Genomic DNA, 20568 nt, shown 5'->3' with positions numbered 1-20568 from the left:
CAGAATTCTTGGAGTCCTTAGAGCTTCATATCAGAATGTGGTCGCATGGACAGATCCAGCCTCTGGCTCCTGGCTCCCAGTGAGCCCCCTTCTCTTTCCACCCCAGGCTCCTTCCTGCACACCGAGGCCTCACACGCTTGTGTGTGGACACATCAGCCTGCAAATCCACCCTCCATGCACACCCTCCTCCCCCACTAACAGCCTGGTTTTGGACACTTCTTGGGTCTAGGAAAGAGTTGGGAAGACAGACCCAAGGAGGCCTTGGAATCAAGCTCGGGACCAATTGAGCAGGGAATTCTAGATCCCAGGCTAGAAAGGAGGGTATGGGCCCTGGGAAGAAATGTCCCCTTAGCCTTACAGACTCCATAAGCCATGGGGAGAAGCATGGCCTTCTGAAGTATGGAGCCAGACAGAGGTCCCTCTTGCCTAGTCTACGGACAGAACTACGATTTGGTTTCCTCGACTTTAAGTCATCTCACAAATTATTTAGCTTGCCTTTCTGGTAGGCACATCGGCTCAGAATCAAAATATTGGAAAATAAAAATCCATTAGCGCCAGAAAGACGTGAGTTGTTCTTTGAAAATGTAAATTATATTTTACCTGAACATGTAGTTTAAGTACTGCTGGTCAATGTCACTAAGGAATGAGAAAAAAGAAAAAAAAAAGATAAAACATGTGAAATAGTAGAAGTGTTTTACATACACAAAATAGTCACCTTCTACTAATAAATTATATCTGTGGTTAAGTTTCTACATTTAAAAACTGTCAATAAATGGTATAACGAGTACACCAAACGAGTATATTCAAAATTAGTTCCTGGCTCATTTAAAAAAAAAATTTTAATGTTTATTTATTTTTGAGAGAGAGAGAGAGAGAGAGACAGAGTGTGAGTGGGGGAGGGGCAGAGAGAGACACACACACACACAGAATCAGAAGTAGGCTCCAGGCTCTGAGCTGTCAGCACAGAGCCCAATGCGGGGCTCAAATTCAAGGACCTCGAGATCATGATCTGAACAGAAGTCGTACACTTAACCGACTGAGCCACCCAGGCGCCCCTGGCTCATTTTTAAAACACGTTTCCTAGTTTGGTGCTATCACACACATGTTCACCTGTGGCAGATTATCTTCTACATGTATTTTGCCTCCTTAAAAAGGAATGTCAACTCTCAGGCCACTGGACTGGCTCCTGGGGCTGCCATATTTGACCAGTAAAAATATAGGACACCCAAATAAATCTGAATCTCAGATAAAGAATCATGTTTAAGTATGCTCCAAATATTGCCTGGGACATAGCTACACTAAAAAAAGGATCACTACTTATCTGAAATTCAAATTTAACTGGGCATTCTGTATTTTATCTGGCAACTCCACTGGCTTCTTGCTGCAGAAACACTTCATTAAAAGAAGGAAAGGTGCTCTAGGGACCCAAGTCACAGCCTCCGAGTATAACCCTCTCCCAGGGGTCCTTGCCTTCAGGCCCACCAGCGGGCCCTGAAACCGAGAGGCCAGTGAGGCCAGTCTAGGGCCTCTGACCTCCCAGCTGCAGCCCAACTCACACCGGGACTCCAGTCTCTTCCATTTACATTTGCCAAGGCTGGTATGTTGACTGCCCACAATAGAGGCTTCATTTTACCCCAGAACAGACTGGGGAATTTCTGGGTCTAAACAAAGTCAAGTTAGGAAGGGGCTGAGGAAACCAGAAAAAAGAGTTGGTCTCTGAGTTGGAAGAAGTTAACTAGGGCCCAAAGCAGCGAGTCACACAATTTTTATAAAAATGTCATCTGAACGCTGCCTCTGAAGGGAGAGGGTAGAGGACCCCCCTGCTCTTCAAACATCATTGATACGATCAGGTGCTGGTGGACCCCGCCTGGAACAGCCCAACAGCAGGACAAATGGCTTTGGGGGCCCCAGGCTGCTGTGCCCTGACCACAACCCAGACTTGCAGAGTTTCTGGCTGAACAGAACAAGCTCACGACACTATGGGCCTCACCTCTTTGCTTTAACCAAACAAGAACTCACCACACTTTAAAAGTTTACCTTAGGGCACCTGGGTGGCTCAGTTGGTTAAGCATCTGATTTTGGCTCAGGTCATGATCTCATGGTTCATGAGTTTGAGCCCCACATCGAGCTCTGTAGAGCCTGCTTCAGAATCTATGTCTCTCCCTCTCTCTGGCCCTCCGCAGCTCACACTCTGTCTCTATCTCTCTCAAAAATAAATAAGCATTAAAAAAAAAATAAATGAATTAATTAAATTTTACTTTAGCGTTGCCTGGGTGGTGCAATCAGTTGAGTGTCCGATTCTTGATTTCAGCTCAGGTCATGATCTCACGGTTTGTGGGTTCCGACCCCTTTGGGGCTCTGTGCCGACAGTGTGGAGCCTGCTTGGGATTCTGCCTCCCTCTCTCTCTGCCCCTCCCCTGCTTGCTCTCTATCTCTCTCTCAAAAAAATAAAATAAACTTTAAAAAAATTTTAAAGTTTACCTTAACGCATTGGGTTTCCAGGACTTCTGCAATATCTTATAAGCCCCTGAAAACGAAGCAATGGGTGTTACTGGCACAGGGCATTCTGCATAAAGGGCTGCAGGCAATTCCAGGGAAGCATGAAACCCACATGGACAAGGGCCGCCCTTCCCACGAGGGACATCCACAGCCGACAGGGGGCGACAACAACACTGGAGGGCTCCAGGATGTGAAAGCCACAATCCCTGTGATAAAAGTTCAGTACAGAAGAGTGCTGGGCCAGGAAGGCTCGTGATCAGCAGAAGGAGACAATTAACAGGAAGCTTTCGGCTTCCTTTGCAGGGTGCCCAGGAGAAAGAAACACTGGATCTCTGAACTGTGTGTAACAAAGTCAGGGCACTGCTTTCCCTCCACGACAGCAGACAGGAAACATTGAGCGTATGATTTGAAATAAAGTCAGACAGGCTTTTTATTTCCCTCCCTTGCTTTTCTTTGGGTATACTGCTGAAAGAGGGTGTTTCTGACCCAAACTTCTGGATCTCCCTCACCACTTTTTGAGAACACCAACCGGCATGTCGCAAGTAGACTTGAGCAAGTGGGGCCCAAGCCATGGTGAGTTAATTAATGTTTGTCGAGAAAAAGAGGAGACTATATCAGAAATGAAAATATTTGAAGAAAACTCCAAAACAGGAAAATCAGATCAGAAAATGCCCATGTAATTTTAATCTTGACACCTGGTCTTTTTTTTAATTTTTATTTTTAATATAATTTATTGTCAAATTGGTGAACATACATACAGTGTGTAAAGTGTGCTCGTGGTTTTGGGGGTAGATTCCCATGGACACCTGGTCTTTAATCTTCCTATTGCTCAGAGTCACTGAAAAGTGGACATATATGATAAGGTCTAAATAATAAGCCTCAATTATTTAAGTAAGCATTCTTTTAAAACTTACCTACACAGAATAAGTGAATTACAGCCCAGAAATATCCATCTGGATCAAACTGTAACACAGGATTTAAAAAAAAAAAAAAGCGGCTGTAAGTATAGACAAACAGGATCCAGCATAGCACTTGGAAACCCTAAATAACGGATGCACAGTGCCAAGCAAGGGTTCCACAACAGGACTCTCGGGGTGTTGGGCCAGTCCATCCTCATTTCTCAGCTGGTTGCTTACAAAATCTTCCTAACAGGGCTCTTTGTCTCCAGCACCCCTTGCCCCATTCTCCACACTGTCCTCACACTGTCTCTAAAAGACTAATCCAATGGTGTTGCCTATGGCTTAAAATCATTCACCAGTCCCCCAGGGACTTTAGGATTAACTTCAAACTCATGACACCCAAGGATCTCTCTGACAAGCCCAGTCCTATCTACTGTACCCCCTCCAGGGAAAGAATTTGCACTTCCCCAAGCATGAATGCTCCCCCTCCACCAACTTGAGGAGGCACTCCCTCTCTTCTTCCCTTCCTTATTTTTCTCCACAGAAGCTTATCTCATCTGACATGCTCTATTTCACTTGTCACCTGTCTCTTTCTCTACCATCCACTAGACTGTAAATTCCCACAGGGCAGGAATTGGCACAGGGGCATGCACATAAGATGTGCTCACTAAATTTGAATCACAGAATACTCAGGACAGCTCCAGGATTGTGCCCACACCTGCTTTATTCTCCCACCCAACTCCTCACCCTTCAAGATTTCGGTCCGATAGCAGAGCAGGGCTATCATACCAGATACATCTGGTATCAGTTCTAAAATCCCCACTTATTCATTAGCTGGGGACCTTTGGGGCCTCATTATTCTTTTCTTTTTAAAATATTTATTTATTTTTGAGAAAAAGAGAGCATAAGTGGGGAGGGGAAGAGAGAGAGGAAGACAGAGAATCCCAAGCAGGCTCCTCACTGTCAGCACAGAGCCCAATGCGGGGTGTGAACTCACAAACTGTGAGATCATGACCCAAGTCAAAATCAAGAGCTGAACGCTCAACTGACTGAGCCACCCAGGTGCCCTGGGGCCTCATTATTCTTTAGCTCTGTAGCGGAGATAATAATAGTCCCTTTCCTCATAACACTGTGAGATTTTAAATAAAATAAGACTTGTAAAACATTGGCACAGAGCCTGGCACATAGATAGCTCCCTATAATTGTTAGCTATTCCTCCTTTCTGGGTCCCTGAGTCTTCTTAGGTGCCTCACAACATCCCGTATCTCTCCAGGACAGAGCTCTGGCCTCCCTGTGTTGTAATTATCTGTTTATTATCTGTCCCCCTCCCCTTCGCTCTGTCTAGACTTTGCCTGGATGAAGACAATTCTTCTTTGTGTCCCCAGAGCCTGGCTCAATGCCTGACACTTGATGGGGACTTAATAATTGCTGGGGGAGAAAAGAAAGAAAAGAGACCCACTAATGAGATGACAGTACTGAGGGGTAGGGGTGGGTCCTCAGTGCCTAATAAAGAAAAACTCAGGATAACAAAGTGAAAATCACTCTACAGATGAGGCCCTTGGCTGAGGGGGAAAATCAACTTTGCCTCAATGCATGAGGCTAAGGCAACTTGGGCACTGGTTTGTGGGTCCTCCAAGCACCTACAGAGGGCAGACTGCACCCACCACAGCACCCACAGGCCAGAGCTCTGCTGCATTGCCACAGCCTTGGGGAGAAGGCAATAGCCTGAGGAAAAGATGTTAACCTGGCCAAGAGGTACCGGCCCGGAAGCTTTGAAATGCATTTGTACAGACTAGGGTTCTTCTGATTCTAGGAGGAAGGACTAGAAAGTTCTGCTCATACATGCAAGCTTCAGAGAGTAAAAAACACTTGGAAGGCAAAATGAATGCACTTGAACTGACCTGGGAGTCATTGAAGGGGAGGCATCCTGCAGCAGCCAGGAGGAAGAGGGCACTGTGCAAAGGGAGATAAAACAGGCAGCTTCACTTTTCAACATCAAAGTGTTTCCCAGAGACCGTGGAGATTGAAATACATCGAGTGGAGCACGGATGAGGCCAAGACCCTACGAGACCAAGCCCCGTTCCCCCGTCCCTCCTCTGAGAACCCCAGTAGGTAGTTGTCAACCATGTGCTCCACTGGTGACCAGACAGTTTCTTCCCCGGTGCTCAGCTGGCCTTTCCCCAGACACAGGCATTTGTAAAACCACAGCTGGCTCACTGGAGAAAAACAGGATGCCGGTGAAATAGATAATAAAAGGAGATTTTTTTCAAACTGCAGATGCCCAAAAATACACTAGTGGAAAACTGGGCAATCAGACTATAGTTATAGCACTTGGGCAAAAGAAAGCACATTAAAACCTTGGGTGCAGCACCTTCGCCAAGTGATCAAACTTAACATGTCCAATGAGAGGGCAGATGTACATCATGTGCCTCCTGATATGAAATCCTGAAAGGACCCAACGTCACTCAGACGGCATTCCTGCCAAATATGCATAACCCACCCCGCATGGCCGGCTGGACCGAGGCAGGGGAACCGGTACAGAGGACTCCTCAGAGCTGGGACCTCACAACCCTGGGAAGGTCAGGATGACAGGGAACATCCTGAGTCACAGGAAGGTCCTCTACTCCAGCCCATCCCCATCCTAAAGCCTTGCCAACTCTTAAAAAGGCACACAAATGGCTTCAAGAAGACTCCAAGGCACCAGATTACTGAGGCACTCAGAGGCAAAGGGTGTGGTGAGTGGAGGGAGGCTGTCAGAAGGGTTTCTGGGACCACATAGGATGAGGCAGGTGGAAGGAGAAGAGAACTCTAATGGACTGGGTGTCTACCTATAGTAGAAGACTTTATAGAATATAGGATCCTTCCCCATCCACAGGCAGTGAGTGTTAGACAGCCCTTGGGGCTGAGAGAAGATGGGGGCCAGCCAGGTGTGAGACAGCGCCTGGTTTTCCCACCAAACCGGGCCTTGAGCAATACCTTAATATATCAGGTATTAGTGGGTTTTAATGCCTCTCTTTAACACCTGCTAATCTTTTAAACAAGAGAATGAGTCCTGACAGTGTTGTTGTTATTTTTTTTCCAAGTAGCAGCCTGTAATAAAAGCAAAACAAAAAGTCCTAAATCCGTGTGTCTGTTAGTTTCCTATCTTCAGGAATGAGCTTCGTGGCTATTGTAGAGGAAGCCGGAAGCAGCTAGAGAACAAGGCAGTTAGCACACTGGAGGCACAGGGACCGCCTGAGGGTCCAGCCTGGTTCGTGTTCCAGCCGAGGAGATGAGACACAGAGGGCTGTGAAGTCTGCCCTGAGTCACTTTGCCATGGCCCAAGACGACGACTCAGATCCCTGACCTTGCAGCCAGCACTTTTCCACCACGGGAATTATAAAAACCCATTAAGTTGCAAACAAATACTTTTCAAATTTTAAGTCATTCCCATGTTTTCCATTTTACTTCTCCCATCAGCAGCGCACAACTCTTAGTGAAGGTTTGGGCGCCAGCAGCTGAAATCTAGCACACGTTATTTTCCCCTTAGGAACAGAATATTTCAGGGAAAAAATACACAAAGAGAGAAAGAGTAAAATTTAGAATAAGACACAAAATAGGGGTATATAAGCGTACATAATAAATTCTGTCCACTCTCAAATAGGAATCTGCAACAGTTTATCATCAACAGTTAAAATTAGGTTAAATCTTCTATTTTAGAGGGCTGTGGGTTTTTGAGGTTTTTTAAACTTACCTACAGATCTTTGCAGGAGAAGTTTTCTGTATGAAAATAAAGAGACTTATAGTTACTATTTAAAAATTCTTTTTCCCCTTAAAAGAAAATATTTTATTTTTAATTGTTTTTAAGGTTTATTCATTATTGAAGACAGAGAGAGATTGAGCATGAGTGCGGGAGGGGCAGAGAGCAAGGAGACACAGAATCCGAAGCGGGCTCCAGGCCCTGAGCTGTCAGCATAGAGCCCGACATGGGGCTCAAACCCATGAACCACGAGATTATGACCTGAGCCAAAGTTGGACGCTTAACCGACTAAGCCACCCAGGCGCCCCTAAAAGGAAATATTTAGATCCAGAGGCAAATAAGTTTTGAGTAAGCTTATCGGGCCTTAAGCATTTGCTGCACCTCAGTATTTCTTGGGGCTTTTTCTGCTTGGACCACATGAAGAATGACTCAGAGGTCCGGAGTTGAATCATCTGGGCAAAGCACTCTGGGTGTGCAGTTTTACTACCCTCACCACTGGAATTATGTTTACTCACAAAACCCCAAAATGATGCCAGGGCTAAGCCTTCAAATATCTTACACACCAAGAAAAAAGAAAGAAATTGATGTGACCTGTGTAAGAAGAGAAATTAAGCTCTTGTTCAACTTCTGTTCCAATCTATCTCCTTATATTTTCCTTTCATTAATCCGGCTCTGACTCTGGGCAGTGTTATAAATCCTCGGGGATGATGTATAAGTGAAGAAACATGAAAATGGAGAAAGAACAGTTAACTCCCCCCACCGCCCCCAAAAAGAGAGAAAGGGCAGACTGGGGAAATCGGCATTTAAAGCTCTCTGAAATGAGGAAATTCTAATGCAGACTCTACCTTTAGCCTCTCCTTTTTATTAGTCATCTAAAGGGAATTAGTCCTTTGCACTCAGGAAAAAAGTTCTAGCAAGGAAAAGCATAGATTTTTCTACATTTTTTAAAAAAAATTTTTTTTTAACGTTTATTTATTTTTGAGACAGAGAGAGACAGAGCATGAACGGGGGAGGGGCAGAGAGAGAGGGAGACACAGAATCTGAAACAGGCTCCAGGCTCTGAGCCATCAGCACAGAGCCCGACGCGGGGCTCGAACTCACGGACCGCGAGATCGTGACCTGAGCCGAAGTCGGCCACTTAACCGACTGAGCCACCCAGGCGCCCCGATTTTTCTACATTTGATAGAGGAAATGACAGATTAATTCTGGTCATTTCAAAAGGATTACTTTGCTAGTTGAGGACAAACTGTAGTTTTTATTATTCTAGTTCAGGGAAAGTGAAGTATGAACATATTGTTTAAAAATGAAGCACTCGGGGTGCCTGGGTGGCTCAGTCAGTTAAGCATCCAACTTCGGCTCAGGGCATGATCTCACAATTCATGAGTTTGAGCCCCACATCGGGCTCTCCGCTGTCAGCACAGAGCCAGCTTCAGATTCTCTGACCCCTTCCCCTCTGCCCCTCACCCACTTGCGTTTTTTTTCTCTCTGTGTTTCTCTCTCCCTCTCTCTCAAGAATAACTAAACACTTTTTTAAGTCTGTTAAAAATAAAGCACTCAAAAGGTACAAACTTCCAGTTATGAAAGAAATAAGTCTTGGGGATGTAACGTACAACATGGTGACCATAGTTACTAATACTGTATCACAGATCTGAAAGTTGCTAAGAGAGTAGATCCTGAAAGCACTCATCACAAGAAAAAAAATTGTATAACTACCTATGGTGATGCATGTTAACTAGACTTATTGTGATCATTTTGCAATACATACAAATATCCAGCCAGTATATTGTACACCTGAAACTAATATAATATTATTATGTCAATTATATCTCAATTTTTTTTTAACGTGAACCACTGACAAGGAAACATGTTTTGCTATGAAGGCTATCTTCAGTTTTCATGCATTACTAAATAATCCAGTTTGTACTGTTTTAATAAATAGATCTTGTTTGTATGCAAAGGAGTGGCTTGCATCTGTGTGCCGAACCTGCCTCAGCTGGCCACGCCAACCTTGACTCTACTGCCACCTGGTGGGGACACTTATCCCTTCCCTTCAGTAGGGAAATGTGTCATTAAAAGAACCAAATGTAATCAACATCTCAACAGTTTGGCAGGAAAGTAGCAATAAGACAGGGACAAAAAGCACGTCCCAGCTCTTCCATGAATAGTAAACACGTTCACCCAGCAAGTGTCTGTCTAGGGGCTTCCGACACAGGGCAGCAAATCAATACAGTGCTTGAAACAGTTCACCCATTTCTCAGAAGAGAGACTGCTTGTTTTATTTTATTTTAAACATGTCTTGGGGCACCTGGGTGGCTCAGGCAGTTAAATGTCTGACTTTGGCTCAGGTCATGATCTCGCGGTTCTGTGAATTAGAGCCCCACATCAGGCTCTGCGCTGACAATGTGGGGCCTGCCTCAGATCTCCTGTCTCCCTCTGTCTCTACCCCTTCTCCACTCATGTGTGCTCTGTCTCTCAAAAATAAACATTAAAAATTTTTTTTAATAAATAAACACCTCTGGCCAGAGGAGCCAGAACCTGAGATATGGATATTAAAATAAGCAATAAATGCATTATTGAGCCCCGTCTCCTAGGGCTCCGAAAACAACTGAGGAGTTGATGTCAGGGTGTTCATCTTCTGAGGCTCCTCAGTCCCAAAGTCACCCGGTGATAAGTCCTCGTGATACCTCAGTGTTCTGAATGGGTCAGTATAACTTCTCAAAAGGCATACCACCAAAAATAACAATAAATAGCTAACATAACCGAGGGTCAGCTAAATTACCATGAGGGCTACCTACTTTGGGCCGGTGTTGTTCTAAGCCCTCTACAGCTATTGACTTATTTCATTTTGGGTTAATTAAGTCTCAGGTTATATGTTACAGATGCAGACACCAAGGCACTGAGAAATTAGCTAACTTGTCCAAGGTCACAGGGTTTGGGTTTGGGTGATCTAGCTCCAGAGGCTGACCTTTTATGATGCTATTCTGCCACAGCCAGCCCACCAGTCCTGTGGTGGCACCTCACCGGCCCTTTCAAACCACTACCTTCATTTGCTGCTCCCTCTGCCTGACTGGAGTGCCCTTTCTCCCTGCACTTTGAAAATTCCTACCATCTGTGTGACTGGGTTCAAATCTCGCCTCTGACCCTTCCAAACAGACTTACCAGTGGTCACCTCTGGTCCCTCCACACCCGTTTCAGCCCATATGACATTCCATGGGCATCACAGAGTGTGTTTACCTGTTGGTTCTTCCATTTAGCTGAGTTCTGTGAGGGTGACCAATGTGTCCTCTATACCTCCACAGCCAAATGTTTGATATAGAGTATATACTTAATAAGTGTTGAACCAAAAGAATGAGTAGCAATATTGTAATATTCAACTGTGACAACTATATCTGCAAGGTAGCAAGACTATTTCCACAAACCACACGTTACCTTATAAAAGTCAAGCTGTGTGTGTGTGTTTGTGCATGCATGCACAAAAAAACAGGGATGGTGACAATGAACCACAGCTCCAGATGGAGTATATTCTCATAACCTGGGAACAAGGTCATGAGGAGGTCAACCTTCCTTTCTGGAGTTGAGTCTGGTGAAACCTGACACAGAATGGACAAAAGAGGCCTCAATGTGAGTCATAGGTTAAGTCTAAGAGGTGTCATATACAGCTGTGTTCCTGGTAATATCTGGTCACTTTGTTGAGGCTCCAGGCTAAATGATCAGGAAAGTGAATCATATTGAGAAAATATCACAGCAATACTCATCACAGAGCAGCTTTTAATGCCAACCTACTAGAAATCACCTACAAGTTTACACACAGATACTTGCCAACACATCATGTTCCATGTAAGTAGAATGAGGACACAAACAGAGATTCCCGACAATTGATCAGGAAAATAGGATAGTATATCATTTATGTAAGTATGTCTATATATGTGCCTAGAAAAAAAGTCTGAAAGAATAGAGTAGTATCCTCTGTGAGGTAGGATCACAGTTGATTTCTGGGACATTTTTCCTCTGCATGTTCTATAATTCATTATAGTTTATTCCGTTGATAAAGGAAATAAAGGTTTTAAAAATATTTTTTAATGTTTATTTATTTTGAGAGAGAGAATGTGTGTGTGCAAGCAGAGAAGGGGCAGAGAGAGAGGAAGAGAGAGAATCCCAAGTAGGCTATGTGCTGTCAGCACAGAGCTTGACATGGGGCTCAATCTCACAAACCACGAGATCATGACCTGAGCCAAAATCAAGAGTTGTACACTTAACCAAATGAGCCACCCAGGAGCCCCAAAATAAAGGTTTTTTTTTTAAAAAATAACTAAATATGTATGTAATGCATGCAATTGTTTCCTAATTTGCCCTGACAAGAAATGTTGTTGTTTGTAAAGAAAACAATCAAGGGGCGCCTGGGTGGCTCAGTCAGTTGAGCGTCCGACTTCAGCTCAGGTCATGATCTCACGGTTCGTGAGTTCGAGCCCCACATCAGGCTCTGGGCTGATGGCTCAGAGCCTGGAGCCTGCTTTCGATTCTGTGTCTCCCTCTCTCTCTGCCCCTCCCCCATTCATGCTCTGTCTCTCTCTGTCTCAAAAATAAATAAACATTAAAAAAAAAATTAAAAAAAAAAAAAAGAAAACAATCAATAAACCTAAAAGACAAGCTACTGAATGGAGGAAGATATTTGCAAATGACATATGTGATACAGGAGTAGTATCTAAAATATATAAAGAACTTATATAACTCAACACCTAAGAAACAAATAATCCAATTAAAAATGGGCAGAAGACATGAACAGACATTTCTCCAAAGAAGACATCCAGATGGCCAACAGACACATGAAAAGATGCTCAACATTGCTCATCATCAGGGAAATGCAAATCAAAACTACAATGAGATATCAGCTCACACTAGTCAGAATGGCTAAAATCAACAACACAAGAAACAACAAGTGTTGACGAGGATGTGGAGAAAAAGAAGCCCTCATGCACTGCCGGTGGGAATGCAAACTGGTGCAGCCACTGTGGAAAACAATACGGAGGTTCCTCAAAAAGTTAAAGATAGAATTATTCTATGATCCAGTAATTTCACCAGTGGGTATTTACCCAAAGAATACAAAAACACTAACTTGAAAAGATATATGCACCCCTATGTTTATTGCAGCACTATTTACAATAGCCAAATTATAGAAGCAAACTAAGTGTCCCAACAGATGAATGTATAAAGAAGATGTGGCATATTGAGGCACCTGGGTGGCTCAGTTGGTTAAACATCCAACTCTTGGTTTCGGCTCAGGTCATGATCTCACAGTTTGTGGGTTCAAACCCCGAGTTGGGCTCTGCGCTGACAGTGCAGAGCCTATTTGGGATTCTCTCTCTCCCTCTCTCTCTACTCCTACCCAATTCATGTTCTCTCTCTGTCTCAAAATAAATAAACTTAAAAACATTTATTAATGTTTATTTATTTTGAGAGAGAGAGAGAGAGAATGAGCAGGGTAAGGGCAGAAAGCCAGGGAGACACAGAATCCAAAGCAGGCTCCAGGCTCTGGGCTGTCAGCACAGAGCCCGATGCAGGGCTTGAACTCACAAGCCATGAGACCATGACCTGAGCCAAAGTCGGATTCTCAACCGACTAAGCCACCCAGGTGCCCCTGAAAATAAATAAACTTTAAAAAAGAATTAAAGAAGATGTGGCATATACATATACAATGAAATATTATTCAGCCATAAAAAAGAATGCAATCTGTCCATTTGCAACAACATGGATGGACCTAGAGGGTATAATCTAAGTGCAGTCAGTCAGTCAGAGAAAGACAAACACCATATGATTTCACTCATATGTGGAAGTTAAGAAATAAAACAAACAAACATTTAAAAAAAAAAAGAGGTAAAGCAAAAAACAGACTCTTAACTATAGAGAACAAACAGATGGTTACCAGAGGGGATGTGGGTAGAGGAATGGGTGAAATGGATGAGGGGGATTAAGAGTACACTTGTGATGAGCATCGGGTGATGTATGTATGGAATTGTTGAATCACTGTATTGTAAACCTGAAACTAATGTAACACTGTATGTTAACTATACTGGAATTAAAATTTTTTAAAAAAGAAAGAATGCTGTTTAGTGTTAGTGATGAAATGGAGATGAAGATTCAAAATATTTTGGCGTTTATCCAGTTTCTTCCTCTCAGCCTGGAAGTCTGGCCCCTGGTTTTTGCCTGATGGAGATACCCCTGAGGACTCTCTAACCCTGTTTCTTACGCGCAGCCTTGACTATATGATCAGACTTGTCCACCAGGAAGAAATACCTTGTAGAAATGCCTGGATCTCTTCCCTAGACCAGATGAATCTTCATTTTCAATTCACAACAAAGGTGTCCACTTTGAAGATAAGAAGCATGAGTCAGTCTCCCAGAACCTGAGCAACTCTTGGTGAGTTTCTCGACCTCAGTGACTGGCTAGTGAATATTCAGCTTGGCAATTCTGGGGCTGGACTTCGGCGCTTTGCAGAGAACACGTGGTCCCTGCCAAGGGGGGCTCTGAGAAAGCAGGCAGAGACCCAGGGAAACTCCTACTGCGTTTCATTGAACCTCAGATGCCACTGATTGTAAAACTCCCCATTCTTTTATATACTATCAAGAAAGAAAGGATTTGACCATGGCAGGCCATTGATAGTAAAAGCGTCCCAACTATAGGTAGTGAATACTTTTTTAAAAGTTTATTTATTTTGAGAGAGAAGGTGCAAGCAGGGGATGGGGCAGAGAGAGGGGGGGGGGGGAGAGAGAGAGAGAGAGAGAGAGAGAGAGAGAGAGAGAGAGAGAGAGAGAGAATCCCAAGCAGGCTCCACAATGTCAGCACAGAACCCGATGCCAGGCTCAAACTCATGAACCGTGAGATCATGACCTGAGCTGACATCAAGAGTCGGACACTTAACTGACTGAGCCACCCAGGTGCTCCAGTAGTATTTTTTTAACGTGAAAAAAAAAGCAGCATGTAATCGATGAAATATGGAAATTGCCAGATGGTGTGAGAGGTATAAAGTCAGAGAGAGGTGCTCACGCTCCTTGAGGTGTCAGGGAAGGCTCCAACTGCATGCAGACCAGCCTAAAATACCGAGAGCCTCCCTCGTGAGACCTCGAGAGTCACCACAGGGTCCCCTCTCACCTCCTGCAGTCCTTTCTCCTCCATAGACAGCTGGATGAGCTTTCAACGCTGTAAATCTGATCGGTCCCTCGGGCCTTTCACACCCAACCCTGGCCGTTCACTGAGCTCAGCATAAACCCCACATTCCTAGCCCAGCCTCAAAGTCTTGTCCTGTCTCCAGTCTCATCCTAAGCCACCCTCTCTTTCTTGTCAAGCTCCAGCCTCACTGGCCAAATCCCTTCCTACATCTGGCCTTTTGCATCAGATGGCTCCTCTTCCTGGGAGCCCTCCCCTTGCCCCACCTGTTGAACTCCTGTTCAGCCTTTGTCTGTGTTTAAATGTCACTTCCCTAGAGTGGCCTCTCGGGCCGTACAATCCAGCAGGTGGGTGTAATGATTTGTCTAGCGTCTTCCCTTCTCGGTTGATGCTCCGTACGAGGAGCCCAGAATGGTAGGGCCATGCCTCTTCCACACTACTATAGACTCAGAGCCTGGCACAGTGGGCACGTATTTAGAATAAATGAGATGGTATTGAAGAGGTTCTCTGACAGATCACAAGAAAGAAAACATCACGACATGGTCTAGGAAACATGAGAAGTTTGGTTGTGGCTGGATTTTCTAAAACCCTAGATGTAGATGGTATCCTGGTGGTGACAAGCTTTACATGCCTCTGTGTAGGTCATGCGTAGTCCCCAAGTACATGGGGATGTGATCGGATCTGTATCAGAAGGTCACTTGCGTGCAGTGTGGAGGAAGGTGAGGGGGAGAGGCAGGGGGAGAGGCAGAGGCAGAGGCAGGGAAGGCAGCCAGGCACTACTGCACACCTGGCAGGCGATGGCAGGTGATGGCAGGCGACGGCACACACACAATGCAAAGACGGTCCAAGCCAGGTCTGCTCACCCCAGGCCCTACTTGGCTGCCCAAGGGCTTGGGGGAGCAAGATGTCATTTGGCCCCTAGCCAGATAGCCCTGAAAAACAGATGAGCATCTGACCAAGGTGACAGCAGCAGTGGGAATGGAGAGGAGGGGACAGATTCAGAAACAGGGTGTGGTGGAGGGGTGGGGGGAAGACGACCAAACCAGGACTCTAAGAACCCCTATATTTCTGACTTGGGTGGTGATGATCAGGATCATGGGATCGCCAAGTAGGAAGCAGGTTAGGAAAACAGCAGTTCCGGTTTGGTCCCTTTGCATTTCAGATGCCCGGGAAACAGCTGGGCAGACAGCTAGAGGCAGCAGGCCGTGGGGATCTGAGCTCAAGAGAGAGGCCTGGGCTGGAGATGGGACACAGGAGTCACAGTGAACGGAGCGGGGGCGCTGCCATGGGTGTGGGTGAGACTATCCAGAAAGAGTGTGCATGGGAACAAAGGGCACCTGACACAGAGCCCTGGGAGACCCTGAAGGGCAGACGAAAGAAAGGGAGAAGGAAGAGCCAGAGACCGGGGAAGAGAACCAGCAGGTCAAGGGGGCCAAGAGACTCAAGGAAAGGCAGCAGTGAACCTGATGAATGGTGTACAAGGCCAACGTAAGTCGCATAAACGCAGCCATCGGTGACTTCAGCCTGAGCAACTCCAGGGGAATGGTGGGGGCAGAAGCAGGAGCAGGTTGGGGGTGAGAGGGGCACGAGGCCGTGAACAGCTCTGAACCTGACCCTCCCTCCCTCACACACTGTGCTGGGGGAGGGCAAGGACGTGGTGGGGCGGAGGCAGAGGGGTGCACAGGCAAGAGAGCGCACCGGCGTTGGCATCCAGTGTTGGTTTTAGAAACACGGCCTTTCAGAGCTGGGTTAGTGTTGGTGGTTCTCCCAGGGCCCACTCCATCCTTGGTGGACTGAGAGCACTGAGTGTGTCCACTGGCTGAGGAAAGTCAGCCAGCAGAGACAGAGAGAGGTCAGCTATCCAAGATAAGGAGGTAGTCCATGGAGCTGCCCGCAAGCAGCAGATGGGAATGACAGGGTGCACAGGTGTATGGAATGGCCTTGGCCACGGGAAGGATGCCTCTCTCTCCCACACACCTGTAAGAAGTGAGCTGCCTGAATGGCCAACTAGCCTCTCTGGTTGGAAAGTTCCACATTTTTATATGAAACCATCTCAAATGGGCAGATGTTAGAAAAAAGAGCTCCCAAAAGAGGACCAAATTAAAACCGCCACTAATAACGTTAATAAATACCTACTAGGCGCCAGAAACTTTCAGAAGTACTTAACACATGTGCCTCGCTGCGTCCTCCCAACTGTATGAGCCAGGTGTCGTTAGTGTCCCCTTTTCCCCAGTGGAGGCACAGAAAGCAAAGACACTTGCTCGAGCTGGTGTGAGGCAGAGCTGGGCTTGGGAAGAATGGGGATTTCCCCCGGGGCGGGGGGGCGGGTAATGCTCCCAACACCCTATGTGAATCTCTGCGATATGTTTCCCTATGGCCCCTGGGGTTCATTGTGGGTGGGAATAAGGACCCCCACCCCCATTCCTCGGCCCACAGTAAATTCCTCCTCATATCCCAAGGTGCTTGCTCTGCCCAGACCTGCAGCTGAGTGCCATTCAGATCAAGCATTCCCACACATGCACAGTGAACTGAAGAGATGTCAAATACACGATGCTTGAAATTAGTGATGACTGCCAGGCAGTCTTGACCACTGACAGGAAACAGATGGCAGGAAAAGGTAAGACATAATTTGGGCCATTAAAAAAAAAAAAAAGTTCATCTCTGAAATTTAAAGCAAGGGAAGCGAGACTAGCATTTTGCATTATCATTTACCTCTTTCCGAAAACACTTCTGGTGCCCACAGATGATAACTTCAGCTACATTATGCAAAGTAAGAAACACAGGAATGGCCTGAAAGAAAACAGAATAATGTAATAAGCATGAAAATGTTTTCTTTGATCCCTTAATTACATAATACTTGGTTTCTGCTTAAAAATAAAGATCCGTGGGAACTTTTGGCATTCACATATATGATCCTCTCCAGCAAAAACTCTTCTGCGTGGATTAGTGCTCTCTGTTAGAGTATTATTCTTGGCGAGGTGGATGTAGAGGCTCAACACATATTTATTAAGCACCTACTGTGTGCCACAGGAAAAACATCCCACGTACAAGGTGGATACGTGATAGGGAGACTGTCCCTATCGAGGTAAGAGCTCTGATGGAATACACAAAAAGGCGCACTTACTCAGCAGAGTGTCAGAACCCTGCCAAGAGCCAAGTGGCCGCTGAAGAGTTTCAAGGGAATGACATGATTTGATCTGTGTGTTTAAAGGAACTTGGGGTCCCAGTAGAGGACAGAAGGCAGAGATGTTGCAAAAATCTTGGGGTGTGGCAGACTGAAAAATGGCCCCCCAAAAGACAGTCACACCCTAATCCCTGGGACCTGTGAATGTCACCTAACATGGCAAAAAGGGGTCTTTGCAATTGTGATTAAATTAAGAATCTTGAGGGGCGCCTGGGTGGCGCAGTCGGTTAAGCGTCCGACTTCAGCCAGGTCACGATCTCGCGGTCTGTGAGTTCGAGCCCCGCGTCAGGCTCTGGGCTGATGGCTCAGAGCCTGGAGCCTGTTTCCGATTCTGTGTCTCCCTCTCTCTCTGCCCCTCCCCCATTCATGCTCTGTCTCTCTCTGTCCCAAAAATAAATAAACGTTGAAAAAAAAAATTAAAAAAAAAAATTAAGAATCTTGAGATGGGGAGTTTGCCCCAAATTATCTGGGTAGGCCCCAAATGCAAACACTTATATTTGTAAGAGAAAGAGATTTGACACACACGGAGGAGGAGGCCATGTGACCACAGAGGCAGAGACTGGAGTGATGGGACACAAGCTAAGAAATGCCAGCAGCCAACAGAAGCTGGAGGAGGCGAGAAGTGGATCATCCCATAGAGCCTCTGGAGGGCAGTGGGGCCCTGCTGACACACCAGGATTTCGGCACAATAACGGTGATATTCTCTACAGCTGGAGAGAACAAGTTTCTGCTGTTTTAAGCCACCTGATATGTGGTAGTTTGTTACAGGAGTCATGGGAAATTAATACAAAGAATGGCAAGATGGCGGCCTGAACTTAGCAGTGGCAGTGAAAAAGGAGAAAAGTGTTCACATTAAGGAGATATTTAGGAGACTGAACTGAGGTAAATATTTGAATGACTGGGATCAAATTTGCACCCAAAAAAAAGTGAGGGAAAGGAGAAGAGATAAAAAAAAAACAAAAAAACAAAAAAAACCTTAACACTCCATGGGCGCCTGGGTGGCTCAGTCAGTTGAGTGTCCAACTCTTGATTTTCAGCTCAGGTCATGATCTCATGGTTTGTGAGATGGAGTCTGTGTCAGGTTCGGTGCTGACAGCACCGAGCCTGCTTAGGATTCTCTCTCTCCCTCTATGTCTCTGCCCGCTCCCTTGCTTGCGCATGCACTCAGTCTCTTTCTCTTCTCAAAATAAATAAATAAACTTAAAAAAAAAAACAAAACCTTAACACTCCAGAGGGTTATTAAGGTAAACAGAGCACCCACTGCACATTTACTATTGCTGGGCTGTTTGCTAAGAATGTCAGTCTCTCCGAATCTGATGGGTAATCTTGACATGGTGAGTGGGAAGGATTAAAGGGTGTGGGATTTTGTTATTGTCTCTGTTGTTGATGACAACAATACATTGTTGATGTATTGATGTCAATATTTCTTGAAAAGTGAAAAAGATCAAGCATACACATGGGGTTTGGCATCAGAAGGGGCTAGTGGAGCAAGGCACTTATCCAAACCTTAGTTTGCTTCTCTGTATGGGGATAGCAATTTCTACGACCTGGAGCACTTGGGAGGAATGACAGAAACAAGTAGGTAAAGGATAGAGGAGTGGTTCGGGAGCACTACACAAAAAGTGGTCAGTATTAACAGACAGCCCACTCTCAGCAGCCTAGACAGAGGACCCTGAGCTGGGAAACTGTTCCAGCTTAGAGGACCCACTTAAGATCACGTCACTCGCCTACTTCCAGATGGATCTGTTCTTTATCTTTATGGAGGATATATTTTTACCTTGTTTTTAAAACTTTGTAGCTCTTCCCTATTTTAGTACTTTGTTCTAACTTGCACTGTTTTTTATTCTTTTGGAGTTCTTGCCTTACATTTTCCTGCCTTTTTAACATTTTCTACTCTTGATTTATCTTTCATTAAAAGTGCAACTCAAATTGTTTTTTCCTTTTAAAATCATACTTTATAAAAATAAATAAATGGATAATAAAATATCATACTTTATTTTAACAAATAATCCAATTAGAAAATGGGCAGGAGACATGAACAGGCATTTCTCCAAAGAATACATCCAGATGGCCATCAGACACATGACAAGATGCTCAACATCACTTATCATCAGGGAAATACAAACCAAAACTACAATGGAATATCATCTCACACCTGTCAGAATGGTTAAACTCAACAACACAAGAAACAACAAATGTTGGTGAGGATGTGGAAAAAAAGGAACCCTTGTGCATTGTTGGTGGGAATGCAAACTGGTGCAGCCACTATGGAAAACAGTACAGAAGTTCCTCAAAAAGTTAAAAATAGCACTACCTATGATCCAGCAATCACACTACTGGCTATTTACCCAAAGAACATTAAAACACTAATTTGAAAGAATATATGCACCCCTATGATTATTGTAGCATTATTTGCCATGGCCAAATTATGAAAGCAGCCCGAGTATCCACTGATAGATGAACGGATAAAGAAGATGTGGTGGGGGTGCCTGGGTGGCTCAGTCAGTTAAGCATCCGACTTAAGCTCAGGTCATGATCTCATAGTTCGTGAGTTCAAGCCTTGCATCAAGCTCTGTGCTGACAGCTTGGAGCCTGGGGCCTACTTTGGATTCTGTGTCTCCCTCTCTCTCTGACTCCCCCCCCTCATGCTCTGTCTCTCTCTGTCTCAAAAATAAACATTAAAAAATTTTTAATTTTAAAAAGAAGATGTGGTATATATATACATATATATGTATACATATATATAATAAGTGATGGAACATTACTCAGCCATAAAGAAGAATGAGATCTTCCCATTTGCAATGACATGAATGGACCTAGAGATTATTATGCTAAGTGAAATAAGTCAGTCACAGAAAGACAAATTCCATATGATTTCACTCACATGTGGAATTTAAGAAACAAAACAAACAGGGGGGCACCTGGGTGGCACAGTTGGTTAAGGGTCCAACTCTTGATTTCAGCTCAGGGTCATGATTTCACAGTAAATGAAATAGAGCCCTACATCAGGGAGGAGCCTGCTCGGGATTCTCTCTCTCTGCCCCTCCCCTGCTCACTCACTCTCTCTCATTCAAAATAAATAAATC

At 45.0% G+C, this 20568-nt stretch overlaps 1 protein-coding gene across 2 annotated transcripts in view; it reads right to left on the bottom strand.

The window, feature by feature from the left end:
* The window catches only part of TMEM241 (transmembrane protein 241), a 118152-nt gene that overhangs the window by 60926 nt on the left and 36658 nt on the right, over positions 1-20568 (bottom strand). For both annotated transcript variants that reach the window (XM_030336630.2, XM_032595380.1), the window contains exons 5-10: positions 17011-17088; positions 7132-7157; positions 5300-5351; positions 3414-3462; positions 2482-2527; positions 601-636 (exon numbers count right to left, since the gene is read on the bottom strand). In XM_030336630.2, coding sequence (XP_030192490.1) covers positions 601-636; positions 2482-2527; positions 3414-3462; positions 5300-5351; positions 7132-7157; positions 17011-17088 — 287 coding nt within the window. The remainder of the gene's footprint in view (positions 1-600; positions 637-2481; positions 2528-3413; positions 3463-5299; positions 5352-7131; positions 7158-17010; positions 17089-20568) is intronic.

The sequence above is a fragment of the Lynx canadensis genome, chromosome D3, assembly GCF_007474595.2.
Source record: "Lynx canadensis isolate LIC74 chromosome D3, mLynCan4.pri.v2, whole genome shotgun sequence".
Classification (NCBI taxonomy): domain Eukaryota; kingdom Metazoa; phylum Chordata; class Mammalia; order Carnivora; family Felidae; genus Lynx; species Lynx canadensis.
Note: the sequence above shows the minus strand (reverse complement) of the source record. Positions and strands in the feature narration are given on the sequence as shown.